Source organism: Esox lucius, chromosome 5 (genome assembly GCF_011004845.1).
Source record: "Esox lucius isolate fEsoLuc1 chromosome 5, fEsoLuc1.pri, whole genome shotgun sequence".
In the NCBI taxonomy this organism is placed as follows: domain Eukaryota; kingdom Metazoa; phylum Chordata; class Actinopteri; order Esociformes; family Esocidae; genus Esox; species Esox lucius.
Window position 1 is genome coordinate 28,271,651 of NC_047573.1, and position 19,700 is coordinate 28,291,350.

General features: G+C 42.0%; 1 protein-coding gene across 1 annotated transcript; it reads left to right on the forward strand.

The window, feature by feature from the left end:
* Positions 1-437: 437 nt before the first annotated feature.
* Positions 438-18,628, forward strand: LOC109614664 (tripartite motif-containing protein 16). The gene is given in 8 exon segments (XM_034292120.1): positions 438-692; positions 5,163-5,574; positions 5,577-6,001; positions 8,259-8,354; positions 8,546-8,779; positions 8,900-9,059; positions 9,644-9,703; positions 15,058-18,628. Coding segments are annotated over 7 exon segments (1,650 nt in total). The 5' UTR covers positions 438-692; positions 5,163-5,426; the 3' UTR covers positions 15,585-18,628.
* Positions 18,629-19,700: the final 1,072 nt, after the last annotated feature.

Genomic DNA, 19,700 nt, shown 5'->3' on the forward strand with positions numbered 1-19,700 from the left:
CCCCGACTACGCTTCAATATCCTTTCCAAAAGTTACCAACAGGATTGGTGACAAAGGCCAACCCCCACCTGGAACGAGTCAGACTTACTACAGAGAACCCAAACACAGATCTCACTTTGGACGTACAGGGATTGGATAGCCCTCAGAAGGGACCTCCTCACCCCATACTCCCACAGCACCTCCCACAGTATCTCCCGGGGGACCTGGTCATACTCCTTCAGATCCACAAAACACATGTAGACAGGATGGGCATATTCCCAGGCCCCCTCCATATTCCCAGTCCCCCTCCATATTCCCAGGCCCCCTCCATATTCCCAAGCCCCCTCCATATTCCCAGGCCCCCTATTTTGACTTATCGTTTTTATTAATACATCTTTGTGTTAAATGTTCATTTGGACCAAAGCCTCTTCTTTTTTTAATTGAATCCTCCTGAGGCCCCTGAAACCATTGAGGCACGTAGCTATCCACTTGTGTATCTTTTTGAACTTTGTCATTGAGCAAGTGCAAGTAGAGTACAACAAAATGCAGTAAAAGCCATGTCCCCTGCGAGGATGGAACTCACAACAGACCGTTCCAAGACTGCCTGTGCCTACCTAGAGCGCTAAGGAGTCCGTTGCCAGCGCCAAGTGACCAGTATCCTTTGGAGTCAGCTGCCGATGATGCATCCGTCCCATATTGCGTCATTTACTTGGGTGGGTGTAAATAGCTGCTAAAAGTTGTCAATGGGTAGAAAATGTACCTTCCAACATGACAATGACCCAAAGCACACAGCAAAACTGACCACACAGTGGTTAAAGGAGAAAAAGGTGAATGTCCTTGCATGGCCTAGTCAGAGCCCAGACTTAAACCCCATTCAAATTTAACTTGAGCAAAGTGGTCAAATATTGCAATGTTTAGATGTGCAAAGTTAGTAGAAACATATCCCAACAGACTAAAGGCTATAATTAAAGCAAAAGGTGGTTCAACAAAATACTGACACAAGGGGGTGATCCTGTTTCCAACTCAGTGATTATGTTTTAAAAAAGAATTCTGACATGTTGGTGTTATATCTTTCACTTGGATGTTATAAGTTGCACTGAGTAAATACAGCTGAATGAAACAAAAACAGTGTCTATCTTCATTTCATGCTGCAATGCAACAAAATGTGATTATTTTAAAGGGGGGTGATTCTTTTCTATACCCACTGTAGGCTGTTCTCCAGCCCGGTACTCCGTCCAAACATTGCTAGTTTTGTCAAAACAAAACAAATCTTTATTGATACAAATTCATAAGGGCATGTATTACATACAGCAGGCCCCAAGGCTAGGACAGGCCAAGTGGACAGAGTCAGGCCAGAACGCCTCCCCTCACCAGACCAGAGTCTTAAGGAGCACACGTAGTAAGAGCAGCACAGCACACATTAAATGGTAATTGCACAGCACACTAAATGCATAGCACAGGATAAATGGTAATAACACGGCACCCAGTGGAAGGACTCCTTATGGCTACCAGTCCCAACTAGAGCCCAGCCCCTGATCTGCTAGAACTGGAGGCCCCCCACAGAAATCATGTCAATGCAGTATAGGGGTCATAACTTACCATATTAAATGGTACAAGGATAATCACAACCATATAGGCTACATAATCAGACACATGTCTGTGGTGCAGTATAGGGTTCATAACTTACCATATTAAATGGTACAAGGATAATCACAACCATACAGGCTACATAATCAGGCAGGAAAGTGGTCTTAATGCACCCCTACAACCCCCCCATCTAATCATTCACATTCCTTTCCTCTTTGCTACCTGTCTTTGTCGCCATTGTTATGGAAATGTTGAACTAATGTGCATTTGAGAAATGTCTGCTTTTCTATTGCCTAGTATGTAACTATTTTCTTTGATTGTGATACACATGTCTGTATAGTATCAGAGGATCACTAGGTACTCAGGCCATCTGTTCCTCTGCTTAGACCAATAAGGGTATCTGTCCTTTGTTCCTATGGGGTTCCAGAGGACATTGTCTATGACTGGGGTTCCCAATTTACGTCCAGGGTCTGGAGGGCCTTTATGGGTCGGTTGGGGGTCTCGGTCAGTCTCACCTCCGGGTTTCACCCCGAAGCGAATGGGCAGGTGGAGCGTGTAAACCAAGACCTGGGGAGGTTCCAGAGGTCCTATTGCCAGGACCGGCCGGAGGAGTGGTCAGAGTTCCTGCCTTGGGCAGAGTATGCCCAGAATTCGCTCTCCTCAGGCCGGTGGTGGCTGGTCCCCTCCAGCAGTCAGGTGCGGGGGACCCCTCTGCCCCCTCTGGACCTCGAGGGAGGGGCCTGCAGTACCTGGTGGAGTGGGAGGGGTATGGCCCGGAGGAGCGTTGCTGTTTATAACCAATGGGGATCGCCCTGTGTTAGTTATGTCTATAACTGAACAGGCTGATCCATTAATGGTGCTACACACACACTGGCCCTATCAGAGAGCAGTGGATCAGCGGCTATACACACTGACTGCTGAGTGGCGTAGTGGAGACAGTCGTGAGTCTGTGAGGACGTGTTATTAGGGCCGTTCACGCCACCCGTTGCTCACCCAGCAGGGTCCTCCACTCCCCGAGTCCATCAATACGGATGGAGAAGAGAGGACCAAGGGGACCTCCTAGCCGAAGGAAGAGAGACGCTCCCTCCTCACTGAAACAGATAGGAGGGCACAACTCTGGCACTCTGGGGGGTCCAGTAGCCCTTTCCTGGCATGGTCAGGACCCAGATACACCACGCAATAGGGTCCGCTGAAGCCGCCTGGGGGAGCAGCGCCACTCAGCCGAGATGATCATGAAGAATCATCAGTGGCAAGAAATCTTCACAGTGCAAATCAATGAAGTGAAGATCAGACTTGCTGAAGAAAAAGGGAGGCTGAGTGTAGGGCACACTCAGTTATATAGGGGCTGGTGTGCCACGATTGGCTGAGCCATAGTGAATATGTATTTTTCAGTGATGGCTGTGAACGCAGTGGGGTAAACCACTAGGAGCAAAGCCCTCTAGGGGGCGGAGACATTTAACTGCCTTCACTCTTCCTTGGCTAGCTAGTGGAAGTGACAGCTCGTCACTTCAAAAGTGAAACAGACATTTTCGGGCCAGACAACTTCTCCTTTGTTTAACAATTAATGTCTAGTTAGCTATGGTAGTTTCCATATATGAATGAAATGAGAAAAAATCCAACTAGTTAGCCAATTAAACAGCTAAATACTGCAACTACTTTCGTTACAAGACTGAGCAAACAACCAGCTGATGTACTTGTCTTTCAAGGTCATTGTGACGGTTTTGCTATTGTCATCTACAAGATATTAGCAACATTTCACAGCATTAAATATGGACAACAACAAACACATATCCACAGTTTATTTATTACCTCACCAGGACATCATTATCACTTTCAAAGAGCAAGGATGTTTCCAACTTTGTATTACCAAACAACATTGAAACAGCCCCTTCTAAAGTAAAACGTTATGGTCACTTTGTTGTAAGCATTTTGGTAATAAAATAAAACTAAAATAAGGTAAAATGACAGCATACTCTTTTTCTGGTTTCTTATTAATCACAACATTAACTGGAATACAGTAACTGGTTTTCATCAGGTAGATTTTGTGATTTTTACCCAAATATTAGTTATATCAATAGACTGAACAAAAAATATAAACAAACAGAATCATTTTAAAGACTTTACTGGGTTACAGATCATAGAAGGAAATAAGTCAATTAAAATAAATAAATCAGGCCCTAATCTATGGATTTTCCAAGACTGAGAATACAGATCTGTATTTCTTGGTAATAGATACCAAAATATTGTAGGGTCATGAATGAGGAAACCAATCAGTATCTGGAAAAACCACCATTTGCCTCATGTAGTGTGACTTATTCTTACCATATAGTTGATCAGACAAATGAAATGTTTTCCATTGTTGTTGCACATAGTTGCTGGATAAGGATGGAAACTAGACACACTTAGACATTGACTACTGGGAGTGTCAGACTCTGACTGAACCACTCACAGTCTGAGGAGACCACCTGACATTCCAGTCTAAAGGTCTCTAGTATTCTCACACAGACCTGAGCCAATCAACGCCTCTTCTTGATCGGTAGCATTAACATGCACAGCCCCATGTCACAAGGATCAGCAAACACTTCCTGGAAGCAGAAAATGTTTCAGTTCTGACACATCTCCATACTCACCAGACAGGTCACCCATTGAGCATGTTTGGAATGTTCAGGATCCAACAGTGTTCTAGTTCCAGACAAAATCCAGTAACTTGGTTACAGACACTGAAGAGTAGTGAGACAACAATCTACAGGCCACAATAAACAGTCTGATCTACTCTATGAGAACATGTGTTGTGCTGCATCAGGAAAATGAGGCAAATGGTCAGTTCTGATACAGACTGGTTTTCTGATACACCTGTTTTTTGTGATCAACAGATCCACATCAATGTTCCCAGTCATGTGAAATCCATAGATTAGGGCCTAATTCATTTATTTTATGATATCTTGATTCATAATAACTGTGGGTTTAGCTGATTTGGCATTTGAAAAGCGGAGTGGTATTGCTTGGTTACTTGTAAATCCAGACATGATTTTCATTAAAATGATTAAATGTGTAGCTTTAGACCAATAAAAACTGCATTAGATAGAGTTTATTAAATAAAATAAATATTAATTAAATTATTGGTAGACCACATGGTCTGATGTGTGTTTTCAGTTATATAAGAAATGGTGTATTTCTGGATCTCCCACTATTTTTACCTGGTAGCAGACAATAAAAAACTATACAGCAGGACACAGATATATTTAGACAATAGACAAAGACAACAACTTGACAAAACCACAGTTAAAAGGCACATCTCATGAAGAAGTTTTAGGTGTCTGTAAATCTGTTAGTGATTAGGTCTTTAAAAGTGGCAATGTTGACAAAAGTAGATCTCAGATGGGGGAGTGAGGCTGAAGAGGGTTTTGTATAATAAAACAGTAACCAGTGTATCTTGTCTCAGGTATATAGTGATGGACAGTTTCTGGTACTGTACAGAGTCTAGTTATGTCTTTCCTTACTCAGGTCACTTTGAACAATTGCAGATACAGAGAAAGTTGTAGTAAATATGTGAGATCTCTATTTGTTTGACATGCACTCTCTTTCTGCATTCACAGGCTGTCACGTCTGCTGTTCTGCTAATTGTTCTGGAATTGGGAGAAATGATGAACTCGACCTTGAAGGTAACACAGAATTGAGAATATTTACTGGCTATGATAGATCAATAATGCCCTCTACTGGCCAGACCTGATATCTGACATCTGAGTTCACCACAGAACCAGGAAGTCACAGAAAACAAACCACTCCTCTGAAAAAAAGCAGTTCAAGGAAAACGAAAGTAATCTCTTGTTCTTTTTTCTCTGTTTGCATGTGTGTGAAAAATGGCACAGGCTATAAACTCAATCAGTTGTTCAATCTGTTTAGATCTACTGAAGGATCCAGTAACTATTCCCTGTGGACACAGTTACTGTATGGGCTGTATTAAGGACTGTTTGGATCAGGAAGATGACAAGGGTATCTACAGCTGCCCCAGTGCAGACAGACCTTCATACCAAGACCTGTTCTAAACAGGAACACCATCCTGGCTGAATTGGTGGAGGATCTGAAGAAGACAAGAATCCAAGCTGCTCCTCCTGATCAATATTATGCTGGACCTGGAGATGTGGAGTGTGATTTCTGCACTGGGAGAAAACTCAAAGCTGTCAATTCCTGTCTGGTGTGTCTGGCCTCTTACTGTGAGACTCACCTCCAGCCTCACTATGAATCTCCTGCCTTTAAAAAGCACAAGTTGGTCCAGGCCTCCACACAACTACAGGGGTTGATCTGCTCTCATCATGACAAACTACTGGAGATTTACTGTCGTACTGATCAGCAGTGCATCTGTTATCTCTGTACAATGGATGAACATAAAGGACATGATACAGTCTCAACTGCATCAGAAAGGACTGAGAAACAAGTAAGATGGGAACTCTACAGTATAGGATAAAACATATATGTTGTGTGTGGATGTGGGTGGGTTTGATATTAATTATATTTTGTTTGTGTGTGTGTTTGTTATACCTACACTGTGAGCAATCTGTAAACCTTAACATACGATGCCATGCCAAATAGTATAGGCAAGGTGGCCTAGTGGTCAGGGAATCTAACTAATGTCTGTAATGTCCCTGGTTCTGATCCCCCAAACGTCAAGGTGATACTGTATTTATGTCAGTCAGTTCCTGATCAAGACAGTTCATCCTAATTGCTTCTGCCTCCCCTGTAACATTTCCCCAGGTGGTTGATATGAAAGGAACTGGATCATAATCAACTTGCCTGGTTAAACGATGGTTAAAGTAAAGTCTTAATCTGTAGTATATTGGCCCTGTACCACAAACTAGAGGTATTCACAGATATGTTCAAAATACGACATTCCATCTGTTATCCGTCTGGTTCAGATACATATATACCGACTATATATACCAAATATATATACCGACTATATATACCGACTATATGTACCGACTATATATACCGACTATATATACAGACTATATATACCGACTATATATACCGACTATACAGGTGCTGGTCATAAAATTCAAATATCATCAAAAAGTTGATTTATTTCAGTAATTCCATTCAAAAAGTGAATCTTGTATAACATATGCAATCATTCCACACAGACTGATATATTTTGAGTGTTTATTTCTTTTCATTTTCATGATTATAACTGACGACTAATGAAAACCCCAAATTCAGTATCTCAGAAGATTTTTATATTGTGAATAGGTTCAATATTGAAGACACCTGGTGCCACACTCTAATCAGCTAATTAACTCAAAACACCTGCAAAGGCCTTTATATGGTCTCTCAGTCTAGTTCTGTAGGCAACACAATCACTACTGACTTCACAGCTGTCCAAAAGACAACCATTGACACCTTGCACAAGGAGGGCAAGACACAAAAGGTCATTGCTAAAGAGGCTGGCTGTTCACAGAGCTCTGTGTCCAAGCACATTAATAGAGAGGCAAAACCAATTCAAAAATGTGGGGGAGATTCACAAAGAGTGGACTGCAGCTGGAGACAGTGCTTCAAGAACCACCATGCACAGACATATGCAAGACATGGGTTTCAGCTGTCGCATTCCTTGTGTCAAGCCACTCTTGAACAAGACACAGCGTCAGAAGCGCCTCGCCTGGGCTAAAGACAAAAAGGACTGGACTGCTGCTGAGTGGTCCAATGTTATGTTCTCTGATGAAAGTAAATGTTGCATTACCTTTGGAAATCAAGGTCCCAGAGTCTGGAGGAAGAGAAGAAAGGAGAGGCACAGAATCCACGTTGCTTGAAGTCCAGTGTAAAGTTTCCACAGTCAGTGATGGTTTGGGGTGCCATGTCATCTGCTGATGTTGGTCCACTGTGTTTTCTTAGGTCCAAGGTCAACACAACCATCTACCAGGAAGTTTTAGAGGACTTCATGCTTCCTGCTGTGGACCAACTTCATGGAGATGCAGATTTCATTTTCCAACAGGACTTGGCACCTGCACACAGTGCCAAAGCTACCAGTTGCTGATTTAAGGACCATGGTATCCCTGTTCTTAATTGGCCAGCTAACTTGCCAGATCTTAACCCTATAGAAAATCTATGGATTATTGTGAAGAGGAAGATGTGATACGCCAGACCCAATAATGCAGAAGAGCTGAAGGCCACTATAAGAGCAACCTGGGCTCTCATAACACCTGAGCAGTGCCACAGACAGATCGACTCCATGCCACGCCGCATTGCTGCAGTAATTCAGGCAAAAGGAGCCCCAACTAAATATTGAGTGCTGTACATGCTCATACTTTTCCTGTTCATACTTTTCATTTGGCCAACATTTCTAAAAAGTAATATTCTAATTTTGGGAGATACTGAATTTGGGATTTTCATTAGTTGTCAGTTATAATCATCACAATTAAAAGAAATAAACACTCGAAATGTATCAGTCTGTGTGGAATGAATGTATACATTATACAAGTTTCACTTTTTAAATGGAATTACTGAAATGAATAAACTTTTTGATGACATTCTAATTTTATGACCAGCACCTGTATATACCAACTATATGTACCGACTATATATAATGACTATAACCAAAATTATAAGAAAGAAGATCATATCCTGATTAATAAATGTGATATAATTCAAAATTGCTACACTTTGCTGATTACATTTGTTTATGATGTATTTATCTGCAGAGACAGTTGGGGGAGAAACATTTGGAATCCCAGAAGAGAATTGGGGAGAGAGAGAAGAAGATTCAGGAGTTGAGACAGACTGTGGACACTCTGAAGGTGAGTGTTGTGGCTGATATAAATACATGTACAGGACCAATCAGAAGTTTGGACACACCCACTGAATGGATTAGTGTATCTAAACTTTTGACTGTCACTGTATATTTACATTTACAATCTGAATGTAATCCTGTTGATAGCAGAGTGAATTAACTTAAAATGGAGCCCCTTCTCTCTCTGTGTGCTAACAGCACTCTGCACAGGCAGCAGTGGAGGAGAGTGAGAGGATATTTACTGAGCTGATCCGCTACCTTGAGAAAAGACGCTCTGAGTTGAAGGAGCTGATCAGAGCTCAGGAGAAGACTGAAGTGAGTCGGGCTGAAGGACTCTTGGAACGACTGAAGCAGGAGGTTGCTGAGCTGAGGAGGAGAGATGTTGAGTTGAAGCAGCTCTCACACACAGAGGATCACATCCATTTCCTCCAGGTGACATCACTAACTTACCTTACAATACTCTGTAATGGATCCCTCTTGACTTCTTTACCAGTGAAATGGACTGGAACTTAATTCACTGTCAAAACCTATTGCTTCTTTCCCTCTCTGTAGAGTTTCCAGTCTCTCTGTGTCTCTCCTGGAACTGAGGTCTTACCCAGTATCACTGTCTATCCACACATCTCCTTAGAGCATGTCAAGAAATCAGTCTCTGAACTGAAAGATCAAATACAGGATGTATTAAAAAAGGAAATGGACAGGATATCTGGGGAAGGTTGGTCAAAATTATTAAATATAATAATTATTATTAATATTAAACACTGTTTTTACTCGTCTTAGAACTACATCTAATGTTATAAAGCAACCACTATTATTTTGGGGAGGACATCATGAAAGAAAATACACAATATTAATAGATTATTGTAATGTCTGTTTGTCTTGGCGGGTAACAATTAGACAAAACACCAATGGTCTATACAAAATATTGTCATCAAAACACTTATTCAAAAAGTGGAGGAGGAGGAGATGAAATGACAAAAATAGGAGAAGAAGAAAGGGGGAAACATAAGGAGAGGAACAGAAGAGTATGAATGACCTCAATATCTTCACTGAATCAATGTAGTTATCAAGTAGAGATCTGAGATCTGTCAACAATCATTGTCATCATAACAACTTGGTTCTAGTCAGTGACCAAAATCAAAGCCATGACAGACTGGCCTGAACCACTGGAACTCATGTACAATTATATACAAATATAGTCCATCTATAGTCCATCTCCCCTCTAGTTACCTGTATGTAGATTACTAGTGGACATGATTAATGTGGACCTGTGATATATAAGTCTGTCTGTCTCCATAGTGACTACAGGTCAGATTGGAACACCTGCTGAGTCCAAGACCAGAGAGGAGTTCTTAAAATGTGAGTAAATACAACCACACACACATAGACACAATCACACATCATTGTTTGATCTTTACGTTAACGTACACACACACCCATAGACATGCACACATACACTCATAAACATACACAGGTGTAAATCAATCAATCAAATTTTATTTGTAAAGCGCCTTACAACAGCCAAAAGGTGCACAAGGCGCTTTCCATTAAAAGCTTCAGTAGACAACAGAATATAAAAAATATTAAAACATATAAAAATATAAGATAAATAAAGAAAAATGTATATGTACATATATATACACATACACCCGCATACGCATACACACACACATACACATACATACACATAAAATATAGAAAATGAGCAGTCGAGTCAGAGATTACGTGTTAAAAGCCTGTCTGAACAGATGTGTTTTCAACTGCGCTTTAAAAACACTGAACACGGTAATGTTACGCAGGGATGGTGGTAAAGCGTTCCACAGAGTTGGGCCCTGAACTGCAAATGATCGGCCTCCAAACTTTTTGTATTTGAATTTGGGAACGACCAGAGAGGTGTGTTCAGAGGAGCGGAGAGCTCTAGCAGGTTGGTAGACCGTTACTAATTCGGCGAGGTAGGCCGGGGCCAGTCCATTGATGGCCTTGAATGCAAACAGCAGGACCTTGTACTCCACCCTAAATCGCACCGGAAGCCAATAAATCTGTTTCTTTACATGTAATTAAAATCTTACACACACACACACACACACACACCAAAAGAGAGAGAGAGGGAGCGACAGAGACTCTCCTTTAAAAAAGATACAACAGACTCAAATAACCAAAAACAAAACCTTAAATTTAACACCAATTCAACCTCCTCAGAAACAGAGCACAACACACCCTGAACACCACATACACTTATGAACTGCCCAAGATGTTGTACCAGACTAGTCAAACTCAACCCTCAATCTCACTGTCAGCATCCCCTCAAACATACCCACCACATCCACAGATCCCTGTCCTTGAATAAAATGTTTCCTAGTCTTCCAAACAGCTAATTTATCAGCCCCTGACTAAACAATTCAGCAAGACCACCACACCCTGTTTACTGAAACTATACTTGGGTCCAAATATAAACAACCGAGAACAGAAGAACTCACCCAAAACAGTAAACCACCTAGTCAGCAGGTCAGAAACACCAACCAACCTGGAACAATGTAAAAACACATGAACCAGAGATTCAGGATCAGAACAAAAAGGACACCCCTCCTTAACACTTGGATCCAGGTGAACCAGATGATTCAAGATCAGAACAAATAGGACACCCCTCCTTAACACTTGGATCCAGGTGAACCAGATGATTCAGGATCAGAACAAAAAGGACACCCCTCCTTAACACTTGGATCCAGGTGAACCAGATAATTCAGGATCAGAACAAATAGGACACCCCTCCTTTACACTTGGATCCAGGTGAACCAGATGATTCAGGATCAGAACAAATAGGACACCCCTCCTTAACACTTGGATCCAGGTGAACCAGATAATTCAGGATCAGAACAAATAGGACACCCCTCCTTAACACTTGGATCCAGGTGAACCAGATAATTCAGGGTCAGAACAAAAAGGACACCCCTCCTTAACACTTGGATCCAGGTGAACCAGATAATTCAGGATCAGAACAAATAGGACACCCCTCCTTAACACTTGGATCCAGGTGAACCAGATGTCTATTGGTGGCTACATCCCCATGTATAATCCTGCACTGGAGACCAGCTGTCCTCTAATCAATGGACAGTTTATATAAAGACCACCAGCTGCCTTTCAGGGAAACACCTGGACCAAACACACTCACCCACATCGTGGATTTCACCTCTTCTAGGGAGGAAACATGGGACACCTTCACACACACAGTGTACATGGCCTCCTTCTTAATCCAGGCTGTCCATCCACCAATCAGAGAAGGAGATGTCAGTCACAGACCGTTGATGAGATGCCGACAAGGAATCAGAACTCAGCCACGACCTTTCTCCCCAAACGATACGACCGGATCCCTGCTCTCTCTCCCAACTCCTCCAATGATCTGCTCTGCATCAGATGCCCCAGCTTCATACACCCCACTCCCTGAAGGCATGAGTGAAGGTTGGCTGAATCCAGAGCACGGGACTGAACCATAGAGTTGTGAAAAAGAGGCTCTTCAAACAGCAACATCCTGGGCAGTGTGTTGATCTTCTGGGACATGCAGAACCGTCTCCAGGCCTGCATAACAGACTGATAAAAAGGAGTCAGGCCAGACAAATCAACCTCCTCCAACTACAAGAAGAATGTCTATCCAGACCCAACCGGATAGCTGTGATGGTAATTCCATCAAAAGGAACTCTTTTAGGACAGAAACAAAATTCTCTTGGCATAATTTGTAGTTTATTTGCAAATAGAGAGATGCGTCAAAAGCTTCTAAAATAAACCTGTGAGGAATCTCTGAGGAAACACACAACAGTCAGTGTACTTATTACAGTTAAAAGGTGTGGTAAGATACAGCCCAACTGTCAACAATACATAGGTTTTACCCAAAGGGTGGGCTGTCCCCCCACCTTATCCCAAGGAACTAAGGACACTGTAGGTTACAGAGACCAAATTTTCTTGGCACAGTTGAACCATTTATTATTATTTGCAGAGAGACACGTCAAACGCTTACAAAAATAATCGTCCGAGGAGTCTCTAACTTAATACATAAACAGTCCGTATTTATTACAGTTAAAAGGGGTGTGGTAAGATGTTGCCCATCTGTCTCGTGTCACATAGGTTTTACCTAAAGGGAGGGCTGTCCCCCCACCTTCTCCTTCATGCTATAAAGTTTACTGTTGCGTTTACCTAAAAAAGCCAATTGCTCCTTCTTCCCCCCAAGGACCACATTTCTGAGGAACAAAAAGACTGACACCCTTCTTTGTCAAGCAGGAGAACATGGTCAAAAGTACAGAATAATCCACTGATATTATACAGACATGTGTGTCACAATCAAAGTAAAGATTTGCATACTAGCCAATAGAAGACAGACATTTCTCAAATGTACCTTAGTTCAAAATCTCCATAAGAGATCCCCCCCTCCTTCATTCTTTTTCTTATTTAAGATGGGGACTCAGTACTTTTAACTAGTAACCTAGTTATACAGTTCAAGAAATTCCACAACACAGCCTTCATCATCAGAGTATGTGCTGTATCCACCCAGCTGGAATAGTCACTGTACAACAGCCTCTGGGCTGATTGAAGACAGAACGCCTTGACTCTAGAAGTAATGTCCACCAGGCCCACCAGGCTCATTCAGTGGTAGATACAGGGCTGCCGCCTTAACCCAGTCCTGTCCAGACCAGTAAAAGTTAACAAGTGTTCTCTGCGGAGTTCAAGCACCGAGGCATCTGTACAACCATGAGTCTGTGCCACAGAGTTGAGGGGGCCAGGTTGTTAGTTACCAGAACCCCTCCCTTATATGACAGCTGGGGTAACAACCATTTCCACCAAGACAATCTGGCACACACCTTCTCCACTACACCCTCCCAGATCCTTTCCTGGAACACATCAGAGCCTAGAAAACCCCCCTGAGCCCATCCCTACCCCACTGAAGCCCCCTGGGTAACTGAGGAAGAGACCCCACAGGAAGCTGACCTGCCCAAAATGACTCACTCTTTTCCCAGTTGACCCCTGCAGAGGAAATCCTCTCATAAAACCAGGTGTTCAACACACAGAGGATCACAGGCCTCTGGTTTATAAAGTGCAGAGTAGAAATCCACAGCATGTCGGCGCATCTCAACATCGTCTGTAGTCACTTTCCCATCAGAGAGATGAAGACAGACCATCTCTTTACATGGCGATATTGACTGGTCCAGGTTAAAGAATAAAGAGCTGGGAGCATCCATATCTTTGAGGGTGGCAAAGCGAGACCTGATCAAGGCACCCTTCACACTTTCATGCAAAAAGGACCTTAATTCATGTCTCCTATCATGTAAATTCCTGACCAATCCAGGGTCTGTCTGAGTGGTCAGTTACAGCTCAATCAATTTGATGTCCTGTTCAAGGGCTCTAATAGTCTCTCTAACCTCAACATTAGACAGAGCAGTAGACTGTTGACAAAACACACATTCGGGCCTTCCCAACCTCACACTGTTGTCTCAAGGACTCAAAATTCCTTTTCAAAGTCCTCCATCGTCCCCAAAACTACAAAACCTTTCACCAATCATGATATCCTGTAACAACTTAACATTAAAATACCAATGTGACATTGACCGTCGTGGACAGAACAATTTAAAATCAACAGTAATAATAATATGATCTGAAAACCCCACAGAAAAAATGTCACACTGCACCACTCTACCAGAGTAGCGTTCTGAAACATATAACCTGTCTAACCTTGCTGCACTCATTTGACCATCAGTCATTTTTAACCATGTGTACTGACTAACATTGGCATTTCTCACTCTCCATACATCAGAAAGATCAAACTCAGTTAACACACCAGACAGACCGGACACAGAATTCAGATGAGGTTCCAAACCCGTGTGATCTGCAATAAAATCCACTGTACAGTTCCAGTCCCCCAAAACCCAACATCCCTGTTGATCACGTTGTCATAAAGAAACCTTTATCTTATCAAATACAGCAATGCACTGTGTTCCCTCATTTGGAGCGTAAACATTCAAAAATTAAACAGAACTCCCATAACATCCACCTTGACCAATAAGACCCGGCCCTTGACAATTTCAGTTATAGATATTACAGTCACCCCCAAACCAGAGGGAAACAAAATACACACTCCAGGATGAAAATGTGTACCATGACTATGCACATGCTGCCCCCCCACCACCACATGCCCCAGTCAACCTCATTAGCTTCATCACTGTGTCTCCTGTAGGAAAACGACATTACGTTGTTTCTATGTAATCACTTCCAATACCCAAGCCCTCTTATTCCAATTCCTCCCTCCATTAATATTAAGAGAACCAACCTTTAACACCTCCATAAAGAAAAGAGGAAAAACAGAAGAACACACAGAGAAAACAGAAAATGGGTAAAAGACACCCTGGGATGTATGATATCCATTATTGTTTAGATTTTCTGAACAGCCCCGTCATGCATAGAAATCAGAAATCCACCAAGAGAAAAGGATGAATACTTTGAAAAGGGCCACCAAAACTCCACACTCACACACACCACTCCCAGCATGCACAGAGAGAGATAAGAGACACACACACACACACACAGAGGGAGAGACAGAGACAGACACACACACACACAGAGGGAGAGACAGAGACAGACACACACACACACAGAGGGAGAGACATACACACACACACACATACACACACACAGAGAGACATATTCACTGACTTTGTTTTTCATCCTATTAGATTCCTGCCAGCTGACATTGGATCCCAATACAACATATAAGAGGCTGTGTCTGTCTGAGGGGAACAGAAAGGTGACATGGAGTAATAAGGTCCAGTCCTATCCTGACCATCCTGACAGATTTACCTCCTGTAGACAGGTGTTGTGTAGAGAGGGTCTGTCTGGAGTCTGTTACTGGGAGGTAGAGTGGAGTGGGGGAGGGGTTGATGTAGCTGTCTCATATAAAGAGATCAACAGGAAAGGAGATGGTTATGAGTGTGTGTTTGGACAAAATACTCAGTCCTGGGTGTTATTCTGCTCTACATCCAGATGCTGTTTCTACCACAATAAAACCAGTACTGATATCCGTGTCCCCTGCTCCTCCAGAGTAGGAGTGTATCTGGACCACAGGGCAGGAACTCTGTCCTTCTACAGTGTCTCTGACACAATGACCCTCCTCCACAGAGTCCAGACCACATTCACTCAGCCACTCTATCCTGGGTTTACTGTTTATAATGGATCTGTGAAGATACTGACACCTATTCAGTGATACATCTATCAGTCTGCTTGTATCAATGTATGAATGATTGACGATGGCTAAAGATTAATTTAAGATTACAGATATTATATAAAACAGCATGATACAATTACTAATTTGCATGTACACAGGTTTTAATCAAATCAAGTATAATAGGATTAGCCAGAGGTCTGACTTCCTGAATGAATATGAACATATTATGAAAGATGCCCCTCAATGGTGAAGGGAGTTGATTGACAGCTGAAATGGACCAATCATCATAAAGTTTAGTTTAGTCAGTGTCTACAACCCTACTGAACTATTTTAACAGAGACGTTTCGTCTTGATTTGCGGGATTTGTTTTGAGTTGGTTGTTAACTTGTCAACAGGAATATATTTATAAATATATACCATGTGTATTTAAAGCATTATTAAATGTTCTACAAAACAGATTTCATTTTGACTGTAAAATGTTTTGAAAATAATTTCATTACTGACTGTGTAGAATGTTTCTGTGTGAGGCGATTTCAGGTAAACAGAGTAACCTCTTATCTGTTGTCATCTAGTGTGATTGATGGGGCAGATAGGAGTTGATTCACACATTTAATGAACATTTACCTTTGGTTCATGTTCAGCAAACATCTGTTCTGTATTTTATGTGTGATCATAGATTTGGGAATCTTTCATTAAGTCATTTGTAAACAGTCTGTTATGCTTTGTAGTACATTCTACCTGGACTTGTTTATAATTACTATCCACTTTAATTATGTAACATTTGGGACACGTTGTAGAGAGACAGTCAACCAGGATCAGAGATAGTCAACCAGGGTCAGAGACAGTCATTCAGGGTCAGAGACAGTCAACCAGGGTCAGAGACAGTCAACCAGCTTCAGAGATAGTCAACCAGGGTCAGAGACAGTCAACCAGGGTCAGAGATAGTCAACCAAGGTCAGAGATGGTCAACCAGGGTCAGAGATGGTCAACCAGGGTCAGAGATGGTCAACCAGGGTCAGAGATGGTCAACCAGGGTCAGAGATAGTCAACCAGGGTCAGAGATAGTCAACCAGGGTCAGAGGTAGTCAACCAGGGTCAGAGATAGTCAACCAGGGCCAGAGACAGTCAACCAGGGTCAGAGACAGCCTAAGGAGAGTAAAGAGTTCAGTATCCTACAAGACAGAAAAAGGCTCCAGAATACTTAAAGGAGTACCAGTGTAAAACTGTGTGTAATAATGACAAAAGTGAACATGTAGATTATTTCTACAGAGTAGCTTATGGTGTACCTAAAACATTCAGAGAGGCTATGGACTCTAAGAAGTCAAAGATGTGGACGGACCCAATGAAAGAGGAGATGAACTCTTTGACAGAGAATGAGACTTTCACTCTGACTCCACTTCCAAGAGGCAAACAAGCAGTGGGAGGCCGCTGGGTTTATGCAGTGAAAGAGAGCCCAGATGGATCTGAGACTTGTAAAGCCAGATATGTCACTAAAGGATATGGTGAAGTAGAAGGGACTGACTCTAAAGAGACCTTTTCACCGACAGCCAACATGACCTCTGTCAGAGCATTGATGCAGGTGGCTGTACAGGAGGATCTTACACCAACTGGATGTGAAGACTGCTTATCTCCATGCTCCGATGGACTGTGAGCCATATATGGAACAACCGGAAGGTTTTGAGATCAAGTCAAAAACAGGGGAAGACTTAGAGTGCAAACTCAATAAGTCATTGTATGGTTTAAAACAGTCTGGCGTAACTGGAACATGTTACTGCATGATCACCTTACAGAAAAGGATTTTGTATAAAATGATGCTGATAATTGTGTCTACAGCAGAGAATCTGAGAACGAGAAAGTGATTCTGTTATTGTGGGTAGATGACTTAATCATGGTGGTGAGTAACAACACCTTACTCAGTGATGGAAAAGAAATGTTGAAGAGAAGGTTTAAAATGAAAGATATGGGTCCATTTAAACACTTCCTGGGTGTGGACTTCAGACAGAGTGAGGGAGAGATCAAAATGACTCAAAAGAGACACAGAGAAGATGTTAGTGACATTTGGAATGTCTGAATGTAAACCGAGATCCACCCCATGTGAGCAAAAGTTAAACTTTGACAGTGAGGGTGAAGTTATTGACTAAACAGGATATAAAGAGATAGTAGGTAGCTTGATATACATTATGACAAGTACTAGACCTGACCTGAGCTGGGTTGTTAATAAACTATCACAACACATAGCAGAACCAAAGCAACAGCATTGGGCTGCAGCAAAAACACCTACTGAGGTACTTAAAGGGTACTATGGATCAAGAACTACACTCTCAGAAAAGTGAGGAAAGGCTACAGCTCGAGGGATATAGTGATTCTGATTGGGCAGCCGATAAAAATGATAGGAGGAGCACAACTGGATACTGTTTCAACTTAAATGAGAATGGTCCAGTTATATCGTGGAAGAGTAGGAAACAGCCAACAGTGGCACCATCCACCTGTGAAGCTGAGTATATGACACTAGCAGCCACTACTCAAGAGAGTATGTACCTTGAAGGAATAGTCAGTAGTAACCAGCATGTGACAGTCAAGATATATGAGGACAACTAGGGGGCGATAGCTTTATCTAAGAACCCAGTATTCAGACAGAGAAGCAAACACGTAGATATAAAGTATCACTTTGTACGGTCTGCACACACAGAAGGGAGAATATCTATAGAATACTGCCTTACTGCAAACATGGTCGCTGATATCCTTACCAAGCCAGTGACACAGGCTAAGTTTGAGAGTTTCAAGGGGTATTTCTTTGGAGAGTAATGTGAGCTGGCAAATGTAAATGTTTCTGAAGTTTTTAGAACACTGCCAGATGTGTTATTTTGGCATAATGTATTTTTGGTTTTTGTTTACCCCTTTTTGAGAGCTGTAAGCATGTCTTTAAGTGGGAGTGTTAAGCATATTTGATATGAGGAGCAAAGCCATGTTAAATAACCTACGCAGTGACATCATATTAGTATGTGTGTGCCTGCGTGCACTTGAATGCTATTGTGAGCATGCTCAGATTAAACGGTCTGAGTGAGTTCCCAGACCAGAGAGACCATGGTGGTCTGTCATTTTTTTCCAGTGAATATTAGCCACTAGGTGCTAGCTAACCACTTTGGTCACTGTAACAACGATAGACTGCTGCAGAAATGTCAATCAATCAATCAATCAAATGTATTTATAAAGCCCTTTTTACAACAGCAGTTGTCACAAAGTGCTTTGCAGAGACACCCGGCCTTAAATGTCTAACGCTACAGAGTTTATATGTATTACATCCAGACTGTTTGTCCCACCTCTGAGTGTTTTTAGTCACTATTGTAGTTCCCAACTGGTTACTTCTACTAAAGTTTAGAGACCTGCTGCTCAATCTCTCTTTATGAAACTCTTATCCAAAACCACTAAACACAGCAGATTGGTTTAGTGCAGGCAGGGGTTCCCAAACTTGTTTGGCCGACGATCCCATTTCAATATAAAAAAATGTGACCCCAACTATGTGAAGAGAAATTATATAATAATTATTTTTTTATTTGAGGCTATGAGACTCTGTTGTAAAACAATCTCCCCCGACCCCATTTTCATATCAGGTGACCCCACATGGGGTCGTAACCCCTAGTTTGGGAACCTCTGGTTTAGTACCTTATTAACCTATACGCAGATTTTGTTTTTACCTTGTTGGTCCAGGGATTCAAACCAGCAACCTCTCAGTTATTTGTCGTACACGCTTTAACTATTAGAGTATCATAAGAAGAGGTCAGAGGTAAGAGGTAAGATGTAAATTCTGAGTCTGTTATAATACACAACCTGATGGGCTCAGAGGACAGAGGTAAGATATAAGGTCTGAGTCTGTTATAATACACAACCTGATGGGCTCAGAGAACAGAGGTAAGATATAAGGTCTGAGTCTGTTATAATACACAACCTGATGGGCTCAGAGGACAGAGGTAAGATATAAGGTCTGAGTCTGTTATAATGTTATAGGCTAAAGCCACCTTCTCCATATAACTGTCCCACTCACCCCATAGTAATGCTTAGCCAACTGGTCAATCAGAGTTCTGTTGAAACATTCAACCATTCCATCTAACCATGGGGTTGTATGAGGTGATGAGTGTCACATTAACCCCAAGCAGC